Source organism: Babjeviella inositovora (assembly GCF_001661335.1).
Source record: "Babjeviella inositovora NRRL Y-12698 unplaced genomic scaffold BABINscaffold_5, whole genome shotgun sequence".
Taxonomy (NCBI): Eukaryota; Fungi; Ascomycota; class Pichiomycetes; order Serinales; genus Babjeviella; species Babjeviella inositovora.
Genome location: NW_017566842.1, coordinates 200,930 through 218,129, shown reverse-complemented (window position 1 = coordinate 218,129; position 17,200 = coordinate 200,930). Strand labels below are relative to the sequence as shown.

The 17,200-nt window shown below is 50.5% G+C and overlaps 6 protein-coding genes across 6 annotated transcripts; 1 reads left to right on the top strand and 5 right to left on the bottom strand.

Annotated features, from left to right (window-relative positions):
• Window positions 1-1,390: 1,390 nt before the first annotated feature.
• On the bottom strand, window positions 1,391-2,465 carry BABINDRAFT_171195 (putative dephospho-CoA kinase; the record flags this gene model as incomplete). The annotated part of the gene is made up of 2 exons (XM_019130795.1): window positions 1,391-1,423; window positions 1,821-2,465. The coding sequence occupies 2 exons, from the start codon at window positions 2,463-2,465 to the stop codon at window positions 1,391-1,393; spliced, it is 678 nt and encodes a 225-aa protein (XP_018985501.1).
• Window positions 2,466-2,731: 266 nt separating this feature from the next.
• On the bottom strand, window positions 2,732-4,512 carry BABINDRAFT_129462 (2-dehydropantoate 2-reductase). The gene has a single exon (XM_019127021.1). It carries the CDS (start codon window positions 4,143-4,145, stop codon window positions 3,054-3,056), a length of 1,092 nt encoding a protein of 363 aa, XP_018985500.1. The 5' UTR covers window positions 4,146-4,512; the 3' UTR covers window positions 2,732-3,053.
• A 1,820-nt stretch (window positions 4,513-6,332) lies between these two features.
• On the bottom strand, window positions 6,333-6,818 carry BABINDRAFT_35456 (uncharacterized protein; the record flags this gene model as incomplete). Its single annotated transcript, XM_019131717.1, has 1 exon — window positions 6,333-6,818. A coding segment is annotated over one exon (486 nt), but the record flags the coding sequence as incomplete, so codon positions are not given.
• Window positions 6,819-7,574: 756 nt separating this feature from the next.
• On the bottom strand, window positions 7,575-10,701 carry EST1 (Est1p). The gene has a single exon (XM_019128672.1). The coding sequence runs from the start codon at window positions 10,502-10,504 to the stop codon at window positions 7,940-7,942; it is 2,565 nt and encodes an 854-aa protein (XP_018985498.1). The 5' UTR covers window positions 10,505-10,701; the 3' UTR covers window positions 7,575-7,939.
• A 591-nt stretch (window positions 10,702-11,292) lies between these two features.
• Window positions 11,293-13,897, bottom strand: BABINDRAFT_61278 (uncharacterized protein; the record flags this gene model as incomplete). Its single annotated transcript, XM_019132363.1, has 2 exons — window positions 12,899-13,897; window positions 11,293-12,817 (listed from the first exon to the last, which is right to left on the bottom strand). The coding sequence occupies exons 1-2, from the start codon at window positions 13,774-13,776 to the stop codon at window positions 11,293-11,295; spliced, it is 2,403 nt and encodes an 800-aa protein (XP_018985497.1). The 5' UTR covers window positions 13,777-13,897.
• Window positions 13,898-14,406: 509 nt separating this feature from the next.
• BABINDRAFT_161147 (uncharacterized protein) lies at window positions 14,407-17,084 on the top strand. The gene has a single exon (XM_019128671.1). It carries the CDS (start codon window positions 14,499-14,501, stop codon window positions 16,800-16,802), a length of 2,304 nt encoding a protein of 767 aa, XP_018985496.1. The 5' UTR covers window positions 14,407-14,498; the 3' UTR covers window positions 16,803-17,084.
• The last annotated feature ends 116 nt before the right edge of the window (window positions 17,085-17,200 follow it).

The following is a 17,200-nucleotide window of genomic DNA, read 5'->3' as shown; positions in this document are numbered from 1 at the left end:
CCGGAGCGGCCGTGGTGGCTCCAAAAGGCAATGCAGTGGATGTGCTGGCAGTCCCAAAAGGAGAAGCGGTTGTAGCTCCAAAAGGAGGAGCAGTTGTAGCTCCAAAAGGAGAAGCGGTTGTAGTTCCGAAAGGAGAAGCGGTTGTAGCTCCAAAAGGAGAAGCGGTTGTGGGAGCGGCGGTTGTGTTGAGCGCACTGAAGGGGGAGGCAGCGGTACTGGATGTGCCAAACCCAGAAGCACCAAAGGCTGGCGTGGCAGTAGAGGCTGGAGTGGTGCCGGAGGCCCCAAAGGGATTGGCTTGTGAGCCTGTAGCAAGCGACCCAAAGGGCGAGGCACCAACCGAAGCCGTGCCGAACCCAGTGGCGCCAAAGGCAGGAGTGGTGGAGGCTCCAAAGGCAGGAGTGGTGGAAGCTCCAAAGGCAGGAGTAGCAGTCGAGGTACCAAAACCAGAGGTGCCAAAAGCTGGTGTTGTCAGAGCGCCAAAGATAGGAGTGGTGGTTGTGGCCCCAAATGGAGACGCTGTAGCAGCTCCCGTTTGGTTTCCAAAGGGATTGGTATTGGCCCCCATCGAGGCAAAGGGATTGGAGTTTCCTGTGGGAACAGCCGTGCGCTTAAACCGTTCCAAGTTTTCTTCTAACGACGCCGGAACAAAGGGTTTTACCTGGGAAAGCATCGCGGAGTTGGACACGCAGATCTGCTGGTACCTGGCAGCCTTTCGGGTGTCCTTGGAAATCTCCTCCACGCAATAGTCCATGTCCTGTTTTCTAGAGCTCATTTCGGCGGTGTACTTTGCCGGATCCTCCATGTAGAGAAGACGCATTTCCTCAAACGAGAGGTCTCTCCCCTGAATCAAGTTGTTAACCGCCGGGAACGGAAGACCATATGATGAGCATACCGGGTGCAGGGCAAAGAACCGGTATTCCTGCATGTCGCTTCGCAACTCCTCAGACTTTCTGTCGAGCGTTTTGGCCGATACAAATTCTTCTTTGGAGAAGGGGTTCAGCGAATTTACGGGATTGGCGTCTGCGGCCCGGCCGATATTGAAAGCGTTACCGTTGAAGTTGTTGGGCGGATTCACATGGGGGTATGCACAGTTGTTGCCTTTACGGCACGTTCCCTTCTGGAAGTAGATACACGGAGGTTTGGCCATTGGAGGAGTGGGATTCTTTGGGAGTTAAGTAAGCCAAGACGAGAGCAAGATAAGCCAAGGTGGAAAAAAAAGTACAAACATCCTGTGCAGGATGGGCCGAAATTACGGCTATAGGGTAGGAAGCATTCGATGTTTGTTAACCCCTGAGTATAATAAAATAGATGGCAGAAAAATACTTCCAATCAGGGAAGCGGCACCTACATTCTCTTTTGTGTTGATTTTGCTAAGATTATTTGGGGTTCAAACAATGTAGGTATAAGAGGGAGACATGGTCTGAATACACAACGGAATTAGAAAGACCTGACGCACGGTTAAACGCGAAGGCTTCTTAGAAATCGGATATTAAATATTTAGTAGTATATTAGAGAATAAGATTAAATCCTCCGTAGGGAATAAAATGTGATATAGGTCCCCTATGCCACAAAGTTGAACAGGTCATCGAGTTAATAGCTTCAGAGTGCTTTAGGCCCAGGGGAGAAAGTATCCAGATTCCATCCGAACCTTTGCCATTCCACAATAATCTTTGAAATAAATCAGTCATAAGCCCTTAGATTCTGAATTTAGGCCTTTTCCATCTTCTGGATCCTTTTAGAGCTGTTCCAGACCTCATATCTCACAATTTAGTGCCGCGCGGGGTCCTGTTCACCATGCGGTAGCCCTCCACAAACACCTGCACAAACGGAATCATCTCGAGATACGTCACCCACCAGGACGGCAACAACGCTGCAACGGTGGCAGTCACCAGCCGCTTCAATGCGTTGAAATCTGAGTTGTTCATGATCACGACGTCCGACCGGTTGCACTTCTCCTCTGAGCCTATCTGGCTGGCCATGCGATTGCGAGCATCCTCAACGGAGAGCTCCGGGTTGCGTGCTAGCAAGCGCATCAACTGGATCTCCTCGTCGCAGGTGACGGTCACCACCTTTGTACACATCTTGTCCATACCCGCCTCGAACAATAACGGCACATCGAGAACCACTAAGCGATTGAGCCCGAGCCACGCGCGGAAGATGCGCCAAAATATCTCCTTGCGCACCGCCGGGTGGGTGATGCCGTTCAACTTTGCCAAGCGCTCGGGCTGGCCAAACACCGCGCGCCCCAAGGCCAGTCTGTTGAGTGAGCCATCAGCGTTGAGCAAGTCGGGCACGAGAGGACCAAAAAAGGAAACAATTTGCTGATACGGCTTGCGTCCGGGGAGCACAATCTCGCGCGCGATAAGGTCGGCGTCAATGATGGGGAAGCCGTAGGAGGCAAGCTCAGCAGAGACGGTGGATTTGCCGGTGGCGATTCCGCCTGTAAGTCCAAGGATGAGCATTAGGTAAAAGGAAGGTGAGGGAAGGGGAGGGGAGTGGGGGAGTTTTTACCTCCGTGTTTGGGGTTTTCGCAAAATCGATCGCGAAATGAAGCAAAATGATTGTCGCTAAAGGGATAGTCAACGATTGTCGCTAGAAGGAGTAGCCAATGGGTGTTACTATTGTAAAAGTATGAAATCTTCTCTCAATTAATACTGTGAGATTCGTTTATTTTGTTTATATTTTATAATACAACTACTCTTAACGTGACATAACGCACATGCAATCAAGCAATGTTGTGTGGCGGATACACACGCCAGGAAATTGAGTTTGCCGCTGTGTCCGTCTTGCCAACAGTCTTATATAAGCGGCATGAATCTCCTTAGCTTTAATTAGGCTATATTTTCTTTTTCTTTCCGGCTGCCTTCCAACCCCCTAGTACTCCAGCGTTTTTTGTTTCTGATTACTTCTCAAGTTCAGATACAATCGGCTCATTTAGGGTTCCCCTGGCCAAGTGCGTAGACCCGAGTACTGCTTGCCACACACAAACTACGATACCAACCCTGTTCCTTACATTGCATATATACAAGCATCTATCGCTACCAATCCTCTTACAACACCATTTTAATTGCGTCGTTTGCACGGTAGCGGTTCAAGCTCAACCGCCCACGCACCATTCGCACCATCATAGCGTTGTGCGGCACGTGCACATTGTGCTTTCTGGCCAAGCGTACAACGTAACCGTTGATGTAGTCAATTTCCGACTCGCGCAAATGTACCAAGTCCTGCCTCATGGATGAGGAGTTCTTTGCCGTTTTCTGACAGATATCGACGACGAAGCTGAGCAAACGCTCGTGGCCCAACCGAACACTCGCGGCAGGGTCCTGCTCTAAGAAGCGGTATTCTTTGTAGAGCACCCGGACGCACTCTCGAATAATCTCCGAGAACATGCCCGAGACCTGTGCCACTTGAAGTAACTCGCCGTTGTAGCAGTCGTAGAGTGCGGTCAAAGGGTTGATGCATGCATTAGCCACGAGCTTCTCCATCTGGAGGAGCATCAATTCGTAAGGTGTGGTGTATGTAACGTTGAGTTCGTTTGTCTTCTCCAAGCCGCGGCCGTTCTGGAGCATCTCCACGAGCCGCGGTTTATCGCTTGTCGTATTGTGCTGGTTGTAACGGAAACCTTCCATGGAGTCGGGAATCGCTGAAATGGTCAACGAGCCGTTCCCCATGTGGTGTATATGGAAGTCGTAATCACTGGAGCGCACTGCGCCGTGTGAGATCACGCCTTGGTAGAGGCGCGGCCGTGCGCGCGCATCCCAAAGTACTGCGAGCTCGTCCGCGAGTCCCATGCCATTCTGGATGAAAATCACGTCCGATGCGGGTGTCAAGCATTTGAGGTACGGTTTCAACGCTTCCGCCGTCTGGTGGACCTTTGTCGTTACCACGAGCGTCTCGATGTCGCGAAGCGCCACGCCGCGCGCCGCGTCGAGTCCCTGTACCTGAACTGCACTTGTAGGCCTCGCCTGGTGGTAGTCCTTGGTGACAATCACGCGGTTTTGGTTTGAGAGGAGGTTGTTCAACTGCTCTTGTGTGCGGAGAAGGAGCGTGACCGGCGGCGCCTTCGGCACGAGCGACGCGAGCGAGTGCGCCACTAAACAGCCAATAGCCCCAGCACCGAGGTGATATACGGGAGCGGACATGGGTTATATATGCGTTGATATGAATGGGTGCGGGGCTTACGGGTAGGGATGTATGAGAAGTGGTTTGTGGGTAATTTTTCATGTCATTACTTTTCCTGCAGAGAAAAATGGTAGAGAGGCTGGATTGAAAAAAAAATAAACCGAGGCTTCAATCAATATATTGGCAAAAATGTTGGGATGGATCATTTTTATTCAACCAAGTGCCAATTCTACTTAGCATACTATAGTGTTGTTCTTCCATGTTTTTTTTTAATAATCGTAGGACTAGTGAAGGCTCATATATTTTATCGGCCCTGTACAGAGGTGGATGAATGCCATATTATAACATTTTTCAAATTAATATTGTAGGGTTAGCGTAGTGAGAAAATTGCCATACATGAACTACAGCTTATAACAATGGGATGCTATTTTATATATAACCTAACCGTTTAGCCTTTGATGTGCTAGGAATATGGTATCAATGGAGCTTGTGTACGTGGAAGCATAAACTCTATTGGCTTACACCATGATACCAATACCAAGCTTGTTCCTTCTACAACATAGATGGGTACTGATGCATTGGTACCTGTCTGGTTAACGTCACAGGATACTGAAGGGACCTCTAGCTGTACTGTACAATGAAGCTAACATTAGTCATCAAATGCAGAGAAAGATAGGTAAAGGCGAAGGATATAATACAAGCGCTTACTCTGGGTGCTAATTCTGATTCCCAGCGATTCCAACCCCCGGAAAATATGAGTGGGTATAAGCGCCAAAGAGAGACCATCACATATTAAAAGAAGTAAAACCTTCTGACTTTCCAGTAGATAATGTCTTCTCGCAAGGTGTCTATTTTCGGGCCATTCCCACGAACGCTCCAAGCAAAACAACCGTGGCCGTGGTTATCAACGTAATACTCGTCTTGTTGGATTGATGACTAGTACACGACACACACCGTGCTATTGCTGGCTTCAACTGACCGAGCCCGGGGTCCTCAGCTTTTACAGCCATAGTGGACTCCTCAACCTTACTCCGCTTAGGCTCTTGGGACTCCTCACCCTTGGTTTTTTTCTCATTGAGGTCTTTATTCGGTAGCCGGGAAAGAGCTTTCGATTTCTCAATCTTAGCTAATTCCTCCTCCCTGAGTCTCAACTGTTCTCGCAAAGCAGCTAAGCCCAGAGTCTGCTTAGCTAGAGCCGCCTGTAGACTGTCTACCTTGGCAGCGTATTCGTTTAGCGTGAAGACACGCTTCTGCTCCAATAAACACACCAGTTCTTCATAGCTTTCGGTTTTGGATTCGTACTCGCGCTCTGTCTGGGCGACCCGTTCAGCAAGGGTGGTATTGGACGCTTCGAGAGATTGTATCAATATTGAATTTTTGGTGATAATGCCCTCCAACCGCTTAATCTCTGACTCTTTGTGCCTTAAATCAGCTACAAGCAGAGACGGCACAATGCCCATAGGCGCAAGAACGGTCAATGCATCCGGTGTAGGCGTGGCGTCTTTATCTAGTGGTTCGGCTATGGACTTGGATAGCATGGCACTGACGGATCTGGAGTTGGCTCTGGCTCTGCCACCCCTGCTGGGTGTAGCGGCCGCCAGAGGGGGAGAGTGTGTGGTAGGGGAAAGTTCAAATGGGGGGTTTCCCCCGCCTTCCTCCATAATCATCGTGATGGGAAGCTCGTCGGCAGTTTGAGAGGTGGTGCCGTCAGTACCGTTTGGAAGGGCAACATCCACATCTTCCTGGCTGTTCAAGGTATGCTTCTCACTTTCCAGTAGGGATGGAATTGGTTTCTCATCTTCAAAAAGCCCCGCAACCGTTCGTTTCACCGTTGGCTTTACAACTGGATCTGCTGTTGGCTCTAGCTCTTTCGCATTTTGCCTCACCTGCTCTAATTGCGCCTTCAACGCCTCGTTTTCGCCCCTCAATGCCTCTTTATCAGCCTGCAAAACCTCCATCTCTTTAACAACGCTCTGAATTCGCCCTGCGCGCTCCGCTTGGCGCTGCGTGCACAGACGTAGCGACAGCTCCGCGAGCGCGAGCTTCTCCACATCTTTGCTTGTCAAGCTGAGAAGCGTTTGCAAATAGTTGATAGTAAGCATTAAATCCGTGCTGTTCTTGATCTTAGAATTCGGAAAAAGCCCTGAGCTCTGCTGGTCGGGTGCTCCCCCGGTGTTAAAGCTGAGCAAGTTTTGGCTCACGTCCCCAAACAAGGCGTTGTCAAATGCTAGCTCATCCATCTGGGCGCCGTTTACACCACGGCTGGGGTGGGAGGTGAAAATAAGTTCGCGTTGAGAGGTCAAGGGCCGCAACTGGATGTTCTCCACGACAGCGCTAATCTTTTTGTGGTTCTGGGTCATTTCGATGTCAAACCCTAAGTCGATCTGATCGCCGATCTTGACCTCATGTGGCTCGACAATCTTATCGCCGTTGATGAACGTACCATTGGAAGAACCCAAGTCTGTGATGCAGATCTTGCCGCTGGCGGGGTCTACTTGGAAGGAGGCGTGGTTTCTCGACAAAACCCGTGAATCAAAGAACCCATTGTCCTTTTTCGGAAGCACCTTAGATCCTGCGGGTCTACCGAGCTTGAGCGAGTCGGGAGCAAACGGGATCGCGAGGTTCTTCTCGAGAAACGTGTCGTTGAGCGACGTGAGTGTGAGGATATACACGTTTGTGTGCAGGGCCACCATCGGATAGATTAGGATTAAATCAAATAGGGCCAGTAATGCTCTGGAGGGGACAACTACCTGGAGCGATGATCTGATGTAGGGACCAAACTGGGAATGAATGTGATAGGCGGCTAGTCTTGCGGCCTTTTTGATATCGCGTGTCGATTTCGCGCGCGAACTTTTGCCCAAAGCGGGATATACTAAGATTCAAGGGAAAAGGCAAAAAAACTCATTATATTTGTGCCATAATTGGAGTTCAAATTGATAGCATGACGATGACTTGGGATTAATTTCAATATTTATTAAAATAATAGCCATGTCCATGTTTCGGCCATTCTTCCGGCCTTTGGGGGGACCAAGAGGGAGGCGCGTTACCGGGCCCAGTCTAGATCTCTACCAAACGTGTGGGTTTACAAGGTTCTGCTTGGTTAATACAAGGACTAGAAGGAAGGGTATTATTTATGAAATCTTTGGAGAAAGTTATTCTTCTCCGAGAAATCTTGCGGGTAACTCTGTTTAGGATGCTAACCCCTAGTTGGCATCAATTTTAGTTTGCAATATGTAGGCAGCTTATGGGCCGACCAGGGTTAACGCCGTAGCCATTAGAATGCTAGCGAATATATACTCTCCTAGGTTCTTAATATTATAATTACTACATTCTGCTGATACCGAAAGAACCCTCCATCTTTAGTAATTAAATTTACCGAGTAAACTGTTTTACTTGCACAGGAATATGGTGGGCGCATTTGATATCAGCATTAACCTCGTGCTAATACTGGCACTGGTACGTTTAGTGTATTATAATTATAACCTCGCAAGTTATCTCCTCCGAAGAAGAAGTTAGTACTCTAACAAATGTCAAATATTTCTGAACAATCAAAATTTTTGGTGTTGAACTTGCTAGAACCCACTGTAGAATATAGCAACTCGTATTGTCACCCGAACCATACAACAGGGCTCGTTAAGTTCCATGGATGAGAGACAAAAATAACCCTTCCCCTCGCGGAGTTAGCTCTATGGTAAAAGATGAAATTACGCACGGACGAGGCCTCATGCGATCTATTGTGACATTGTATACAATAGCCAGAACAGGCTCACGTGTAACGGCCGAGACATTATGCATCATACTACAGTGTTTAAGCCTACCACTGATGACTCTGGTACGGCGCCGGGTTCCACGGCTGCAGCTTCTCACGGGCCAAGGGCTGGCCATTTGAAGGCATGCTGTAATTCGCGTTGGGTTGCAGGTATGCATTCGTCTGAGGGAAAGCCGAATACAGCGGTTGATACTGATTACCAAACGGGGAAAATTGCTGGAAGTTCTGCTGTGGCAACGGCATCCCGTAGCCATACCCCTGTGGAAGCTGCTGGGGCGTTGCATACGGGGAGTATGGGAAGGGTTGGGACATTCCCGGGTATATTGACTGGGGCTGTGTGCCCAATGGGGCTTGGGGCATCTGAGGAGCCAGGTGATGAGGTTGGGGAAGAATGGAAGGTTGGGTCAATGGCTGGGGCATCTGGTGGGATTGGGCCATTGGCTGACCCATAGACGAATGTCCCGAATTCTGCCCCACGGATTGGGCCATTGGCTGGTTCTGTCCTGTCAGACATCCCTGGGAGTAGAACTGGCTTTGTCCCCTATAGGATGAAGAAGCCTTAGGCTGGTGCTCCCAGATGCTTCTCGACGCTTGAACGGGAGGTGAAACCGACCCTCCCTTGAGTAAGGACGCCACAATGTGATTTAACCCTTCACCAGACGACTCCCGGCTGATACCCGCCTCCAAGGCCTCCAACGTAAACACCTTCTGGTCGGCCCTGGAAGCGGGTCTCAGCTGGGAGTCACCCCCAGCGTTCTTCCAAGTACCTATCGCGAGCTTTTTCATCGAAGAGGTTATGTTAGCGGAGCTGTCAGACCCATTCATGTCAGCCTTGAAAGACTTTGGACCATCCATGGTATTTTCATTCACAGCCTCAGCCTTCTCACTCCCGCCAGCCTTCACAACCTTCGGAGCCACTTGTTTTGCTTCAAACACATACATACCCAAAGCGGCGTTGTACCGGATTCCCGCGCTGTTCCCCGTTAAAACCTGCCCCGCAAACGTCCTGAACAGCGCCACAATATTCCCATGAATGTCAATTTGTGCCTCCGTGGAGAACGGTAGACCCGCATAGAGAACCTTTTCGGTGCCTCCATCAAGCAATGTCGCCTCTGGCTCCTCATCTTCCTCATCAATCAAGTTCAAGAATTCCGCTAGGCGCACACAGACCTGGCTATCACTCTTAACACCGCCCAAGAGCGCGCTTCCTGGGTGACAGACCCACAGGAGGAAGACAATGACGGCAAGTAAGTTGGTGGCGCAGAGAGTGACAGGCTCATCTTCGGTCTTGGCCGCTAGCAAAATGTCCAAAATATTGCAGACGTAGCGTGCAACAAACGCGAACAAAGCGTCACGCGCGTCGACATCCAAGCGCGCATGGACCATGATGAGAAGAAGGATCTCTTTCACTACCGTCACGTCCTCGACGTTGGAGACCCCCAGACACACTGCCTGTTCGATGTCCGCGACGCGTGTGCCGTTGACCAAACGGCTGGCATCGTTCTGGTGCCACACGTCTTTGCCCTGCGCCGCGAGCAACGGTGACGCATAGTATCCCACGACGCACAAGTACGCCATATCCGCACGGAAGCCGGGTGAGCGCGCGCGGCGGATACGCGAGTGGAGGAGCGCGCCCAACACGTCCGGCTGGAGCTTCGCGAGCAAGTTGGTAAAGTTGTGCCAGCCCAAGGATGACACGACACGTACGCTGCCCGCGCGCGCAAACCAGAAGAGCGCGTCGAGATCGCGCAGAAGGAGGTTGTTGACCATGCCCTGGTAGTTGTACGCGTCGCCCTGTTCCGGAACCAAGAGCATCGCCTTGATGTAGTTTGCGGACGCACGCTCATAGGAAACGTTCGGGTCTCGGGCTTCGGCTCGTCCGAGGTAATTGATCTGTGTGGTGGTGCTGTAGCGCGCAACGTCGCCCATCGAGAGGAGACAGCGATAGCTGACGTAACACAAAAGCTGGGATATATCCAACGAACTTGGTTTAAGGTTGCCATTGCGGGCTTTATTGCCGCTCAGCTCAAAAAGATCCTTGTTAAACTCATAGAGGCCTTTGCCATTTCGCTCTACGCTAGTTTGACCACTTACCTCGTTGTCCTTAAAACGGTCACTCGAGAACAGAGTGCTTTGAAAGAGGTGATTCAGCTTGTCTTGCAACGTATCGGTCTTTTGTCCATTCCTTTCCTCGATGGCGGCAAACACCTGGTGGTAGAAGCGGTAGACCGCGGTGGAGAAGCGTGTGTACTGCTCATTGAGTTTGCGCAAGTCGCCGCCGGCCTTGCCATTTTTTGTGCGGCGGCGGCGGTCTTTGCTCTCGTCACGGCAGAGTGCCGCGAGGTGTCCGTGCTGCTGCTGGTAGTTTTTAATCGCGGGATAGTGGAACTCGGCCCAGATCGTGTCCACGACTTGCACCATAACCGTCAAGTTCGCCGCGCGCGGCGCCGCAACGCTGTCACGGAACACCTGTAACGCCTTGGACTGCACAAAGTTGACCAAGCCGAGAATCGTCGATTGGTCGTGGGTCTGAAGACACTGTTCAAGCTCGGCCTTGTGCGCTGCCATGAACGGGAGCACCGTCTCGTGCGATAGCGGGGATTCGTTCATTGTAAAGGGCTGGGGGAGGGTGATGAATGGCTAATTTGTAAAGTGGCGAGGAAGATTAACCTGGATGTGGAGTATTAAAGCGTTTGGGGGAAATATTCATCGGTAGTAGCAAATAACCTGGGTGTACCAACAGTCCAGGGAGCGTAAGGAAGAGATGCGGTGAAAAATTATTCCGCCGAAAAAACCGCAGAAAAATTGAGGGTCGTTGACCTGTACTGTAGAGATAGGAGGTTGGGAAATCTAGAATGGGGGAGAAGACACGGAGGTTTGGGGGAGGTGGTGCAAGTCTGCGAATCGGCGATATATAAGTTATAATTGCCATTGATTATGGCAAGCCAAATTATTTCGCCTTACCTAAGTTGCGTGTATTTTTCATCGGTGGGGATAATCATAGGCGCAAGGAGTTATCCGGGTTGATATAGGCAGTGCTGTAACGACGAAAACATCGCAAGTGGTGTATGTTGGCACTCCAAGGTACAAAGCGTATTAGCTTAATAAAAAATAGATTCAATAATACTGAGAGAGTTTCCTAGTATTGCCAATCACGTATACGTTAGGTCTGTGGCCACTCCTCATGAAGCCATAGGGTCTCAGCGATGGCTAGGCATGATCCTAGTTCAATATTGCACTATACACCCGAATAATCCGTTTACGAAAATATTCTACGTGAATGTCCGTTTACAATATGCAGACAGTATCCACAACAAGCCCACATCACAGTTAATACAAACGTATACCACTGTTTCGATTAGTTAAAACGCCAAAGTATCCGGATATCTCCATTGCGGCTACTCCCACTCGTAAAACTTCACGGGCTTGCGCACGATATCGTCACCGTTCACCATCACTACAACGTTTTCGTTTTCGATGGCGATCCAGGGCCCATCAAGCGGCGACACCAAGAATGGATAGTCATAGTTTTGGTTGACCTCCCTGCGTTCGTCTAATGTCTGCGCTGACTTCGGCGCCACGCCTGGCGCCCCCTCTACATCCTGGAAGCCCTCATTTGGGTTCGCAATTGCACGCAACGCAATGAAGATGCTTAATGGCAAGTAGTTCTTCTGGAAGCCCCACATAAAAGACATTGTAATCAACGGTAAGGGGGCTAAGCATGACGCGAGGATATAGCCGCGGCTGAGGGCAAGTGTCCCCACCATGGTTAATTGGAAAATCAACAAACCTGTGACGACCCGGCGAAACACGATCGGCCACACCTTCCCCGTGGAGTGTGGACGGTGCACACACGCGTAGAGCAACTGGTATTTGTAGACGTAGTAGCCGATGACAAAGTAGACCAATCCACAGGCCAAGATCTTGGTCGACATGACGCTGTAAATGGTGGTGATAACGAAGATGAGCATTGGCTGGGGTAAGTGGAGTCCGAAGTTGAAAACCGGTGGCCTGTAGAGCTTGCGGTAGTCACGTGGGGTCTTAGAGCGGGCTTTGAAGAAGGGAAGCTGGATAACCGAGCCGAGAAGAAGGAGCTTGAAAGGAAACATCCCGACGCCCTGGAGGATGATTAGATCGACGTAGAACAACGACAAGCCTTGTAGGGACTCAGCTAGCTGGTAAGCAAGCTTTGATGTGTCGCTGATGAACCCCCAGTAGTTGGAGGCGGTTCCGGAGATGGTGAACACCAAGAACAAATTCACAAAGATGTAGAAGAAGTTCTTGCTGACGGCAGACAACTCTTCTTCCCCGTGAGAAACGTAACCCTGCTTGGAGGAGAGAAACACGTACAAGAATGGAATGGCAAAGTTCAAAAAGGCAAAGATGTACGTGGGCAACAACCCGGTGACAAAGTCCTCCGCCCACTTGTGGCGCTGGAGCCAGGCGCCCAAGCCCGGCCAGAACTTCGAGATGGTTTTGACGTTGAGCAATGTCGCGAGCGACGATACTGGGAACAATAACGCGAGACTCAAGATCCCGATCATCAACGTGATGTAGTAAAGCTTCCAGAGCCGCTCCCTGCGGGAGAGACAGACACTGTCCCAGATTATATCGTGGGGAGCCGGAGCCAAGCGCGTGATCAAGCGGTGCAGATTCGGGTCTAGCACTGCCTGGGCCATCATCTGCGCCGTCGCGACCGAGTCCATGGTCGCAAACGCGGTGGGAGTCGCGGGGTAGTGCCGTTCGCGCGCGCGGCGGATTTCTGCGTCCAAGACGGCTAGCTGGTTGGTGTAGTGGTTGATCGCGTCAACAGTGGGGCCGAACCAACCCCGGCGGAGCCGAGGGCGGGAGGTGTTTGAGCCCCGGCTTGAGATCAAATCGGTGGAAGCCTCAAGGGGCGAGGCGTCGTCGCTATCGTCTTCGCTGTCGGTGTCAAAGTCGGGGACGGAAGTGCCCCGGTTGTCGGGTATGTTAGCAGGGTCTAAAACCCTGGCAGGGCCAGACCCGGTGTCAGAGGCGTCGTCAAAGAATCTAGGGTTAAAATCTCCTGCCGGGTCTGTCTCTGTGTTCGATAGCCACAACGAATCGGTATACGGCAGAGAAAGGCTTTTGGGAGTCGACCCCAAATACTCTGCCCAGTATGCCTCGAGTATCCGGATAATCTGGTTTCGCTGCTTGATCAAACGGTTAAGGGGCCCCCATTCGCGGCAGATGGTGACGCTCTGGACTTTCCCAATGTGCAAGGACTCGATGTGGCGCAGGAGACTCTCTTCGTCACGCAACTCCGGGGGAATGCCCGAGATCCGGATCGTGCGGTCGGTGATGGAGTTCTGCTGCCCGAGATACGCCTGGCGCACGCGCACTACGTGCTTCGTCTGGCGCATTAAGAAGAACATGGTCAGAAACGTGAATACGTAAGTGAAAATGACGTACATCCACAAGTAGGGCTGATAGCTCACAGGATCTTCCTTCTTCTTCAAACCCTCTTCGTCCCTGCCCTGGTCGATGTTCCCCGTAAAGTGATATCGCACGGGTGAGATTATGGTGAAGGCAAAGAAGCAGCAGACGAGAAGGGTTTTGATCGCCATCTTAAAGAATCCAAGGAACACGAATACGTCAAGCCCTGCATGCTCCAACACATCTTCTTCACTGATGCGGAAGATCATCGGAAGCCAGCCAAAGAGCGAGGCGGGGATCGCAGGCAAACCCTTACGTCGTGTGAGTCGTGCGGCGTAGAGTTTGCTCCATTTGCGTCGGAGCACCGAGAATGCGAGCACCGCTGAGAGCCCAAGAGTTGTGGCAATCACAAGCTGCACACTTACTACCTGCGCCGTTGGCTTTGTGAGATCGGGGTGCGAGGCGTTGACCGAAAACAATGTCATTCTTGACGGCTCGGAGATAAGTAATATGGCCGGAAATTAGTGCAGAGAGGTGAAGTAAGGTCTATTGAAAGACCCGTATGGTGATTAAAAGCTGTGTAAGGCCAGATGAGTAAATGGAGCTACTGGTGGGTAGGTAGGAGTGAGGTAGGCAGATAGGAGCGAAGCGCGTAGATAGGAGAGCCAATGGCGTGGGGCGGAAACTACTAGTATCGGTGGAACTAGGTGTACAGATGCGAAGTGTAGGTTAGATACGTAGCTTTGATTTGCCCTGGATCCAGATTAATGGATATATCTAAGTGTGGCGTAAATTAGATATTCTATTCAAACAGTATCACATGATTTTGATGCTTCTGGGTCCTGTCAAATCCGTTGCCAGCTGATAACAGTGCAGTATGATCGTGTGAGTCCAATCACGTGCACATAGTTATGGTTACCCGGCCTCTAACTTCCTTTTTTTGTTTGGGTCCCTGGAATGGGGAATGCGTTTTTTTTTACCCGCTGACCGTTTACTTCAAAACGCCTCTTCTTCAGCACACACCGCTTAAAGCCATCGACACGAAACCACGCCGTTTCCATCCCATCTGGTTTTAAATTTAATATCCCAGTCTTTTGACTAGACTTGTATAGCGCTTTTTTGTTTTCTTTTGTCCTTTTTCTTTCCGCACGAAAGACTGTAAACCAAAAGGCTTGAAATCTAAATACTTAGACCTTATATAAGAAACATGGCAAACGGACCAGATCTGGAAGGGGCTCCGCAAAGCTTCTATACCCCTCAACAAACGTTTTTCACAACCACGGATTCTACCTACTTCAACCCCCCAATGAACTACCAGCAAAATGGCCCAATGAACTACCAGCCAAACGCCCCCCAGATGTCCCAGATGCCCCAGATGGCACCCCAGATGATGCCTCAAATGATGCCTCAGATGATGCCGCAGGTTTTCTCGCCACAAGACAATGTCTTTGCACCTAACTATCTCGCCTTTCAAAAGCAACAGCAGTTCCAGTCCAACCAATGGGACATGCTTGGCGGTGTGCTTCCGCCAATGAATACCCTTCAGAGTCCTCAGGACACCCCAGCCGGCCAGATTTACGCTATGAACGCCGTAAAATTGGCGTCGACGAGGAAACGTAAGGGGAGCAACGACCCGGAAGACAGTAAGAAGCACAAATCGTCCTTGCAAAAGGCGGATACCAAGTACCATGAGGAAATGATCTATGTGGTGGCCGGAGACGAGGAAATTCTTCCCCACAGTGGGCAGTCTTCCAGCCCTGGCCCTTCGAAGGTGGTCTACCAACAGGGAAATCCACACACGCGGCACCAGGTCATACCGAACCAAGGCAAGGTACCAATGGACTTGAGTGTGCCAATGAACAATGGCCAAGAAGCTCAATCCCTGCTTATAGCGATCCAAAACAACCCTCCGGGCCATCAGCCTACTTTATACAAACAGACTCCCCAGCAGATGCAGCCACAGCTAACCCCGGCACAGATTCAGGAGCTCCAGCTTCGGATCCAAGTTCAGCGCAACCTCCAGTTCCAGGAGTTGCTCCAGCAGTACCATCTGCTTCCCTCCTCTTCTCCGCCACAACAGAATGTTGCGCCTGGGCCAGCTTTTCAGATTGCTGCCGAAACTTTGGATACAAAGGATACTACCACAAAGACCTCCAAGACGGCTGCCACTAAGGCGTCCAAGGCCGCTGCTCCGATTGCTTCTATGGTGTTACCGCGCGAGGCGGAAACCAAGACCAACGAGAGCTACGACAGCACACTCAAGAATTTGGTGACCAAGCTTGGTAGCACGTTGTCTCCATCAGACATCCTTGGGAGATTGATCGTCCAGCAGCGCGACTACTTCGTGAAGGAAGATCCGAAGAAGTTGTCGGACCGGATGATCGAGCTTTTGTCTCAGTTCTCCAACAAAGAAGACTTTGGCACCGCAAAGGACTACCGCTACCTCGCGTTCCAACAAATCAACCAGATCATCGACGACCTTGACTTCCAGGCGCACTTTATCCGGTCGATCCTCTTTAAGCTAAAGAGCTGGTTGACAACCGATTTCAAGATGAAGTACACCAAGGGCTTGAAGATCTGCTTGACGTACTTTAAAGACAAAAAAATTTACCGCGCACTCGCCGCGGCGGGAATGGAGAAGTTGTTCAAGCGTTTGGTCAAGCACGAGGACCCTGAGGTGGCTGCCTTGGCCAAAACTGTACAGGATAATATCACACTGAAGGCTAAGGAGGACGCCGAGACTCTCAACCCTGCGGTCCAGAGACCGTCGAGTATCTTTGAGATGAAGAGGCCTGCTGCTTCCAAGCCTGTCAGTGTTTCTGTCACGAAGCCCGCCATCCACATTGCCACTGCTAAGCCGCAAACAGAGTCCCAACCAAGTGTTAGTCCGAAGCCCGTTACTGCTACGCTCGTCGAGAAGCCAGCTCCAACCAAGAAATTCTCCATTTTCGATTACTTAAACAAGAACAAGGCCAACGCCGCTGCGGCAAAGGAAGCCCCAGAGGTGGAAATGGAGGAAGGCGACCACCCGGCAGAGGTGACATCCTACGGCAAGGCCAGTGTCTTGAGACGGAGAACCAGCGAAGCTGACATGCGGAAGAAGAGATCCAAGGCTAAGCGTGTGAATTGGTGTATGGGCGAGGAGCTCACCCAGGTGCGAGTTTTCGGCGATGAAGAATTGGAAGCCGATTCTGATTTTGAGCCTTCCGTTCTTCCGGGAAAGGAGGGCGATGCCTTACAGCTGAGTGAGACTGACCACGACGAAGACGAAACAGAAGAGGCTTACAAGGCGTGGATAACCCCGGTACAGATCGAGATAGACGCCACTTTGGCGAAGCACATTCCGCCAAAGAGAGGTGGGTTGCAGGAAATCGACAGCCCCGAACAGATTGCCAATATCAGACGTGTGCAGCTGGTACGAGAAACTGATTACAACATTACCACGCCTACTGAAGCCCAGCATGAGTATATCCGTAAGGACTCCGAGATTACCAAGATCTTTTGCTTCTAGTGGTTCTGCAGGAGATTTGGGTTCTAAACTTTTTTTTTCTTTTCGGCAGAAGTGACATTCCAGGTGTCTAAATTCAATAATTTTCTGTCAAAGCAGTGTTTACGATGGTAGACCAAGGTAGTGTAAAAGAGATTTAGAGGAGCTCAGTGACTCTTTAGCCTGATAGGAAATGGTATCGCACTTGCTTTGTAAGAGGCTAGGTTGTTCCGAAGGAGGATGTGAATTGATATAAAAGGTATGAGAAGAAAAATGTTTATATACCAGAAATTAAGAATTTATTCGGATGAATATATTGTTTATTTGATAAGGGGAGTTCCAGAAGCGCGAGAGAAATAGTCCACTGTACGTATCAGTCATTGTACACGATTTTTAGCCACTGTAAACCAAGTGACGCTGTT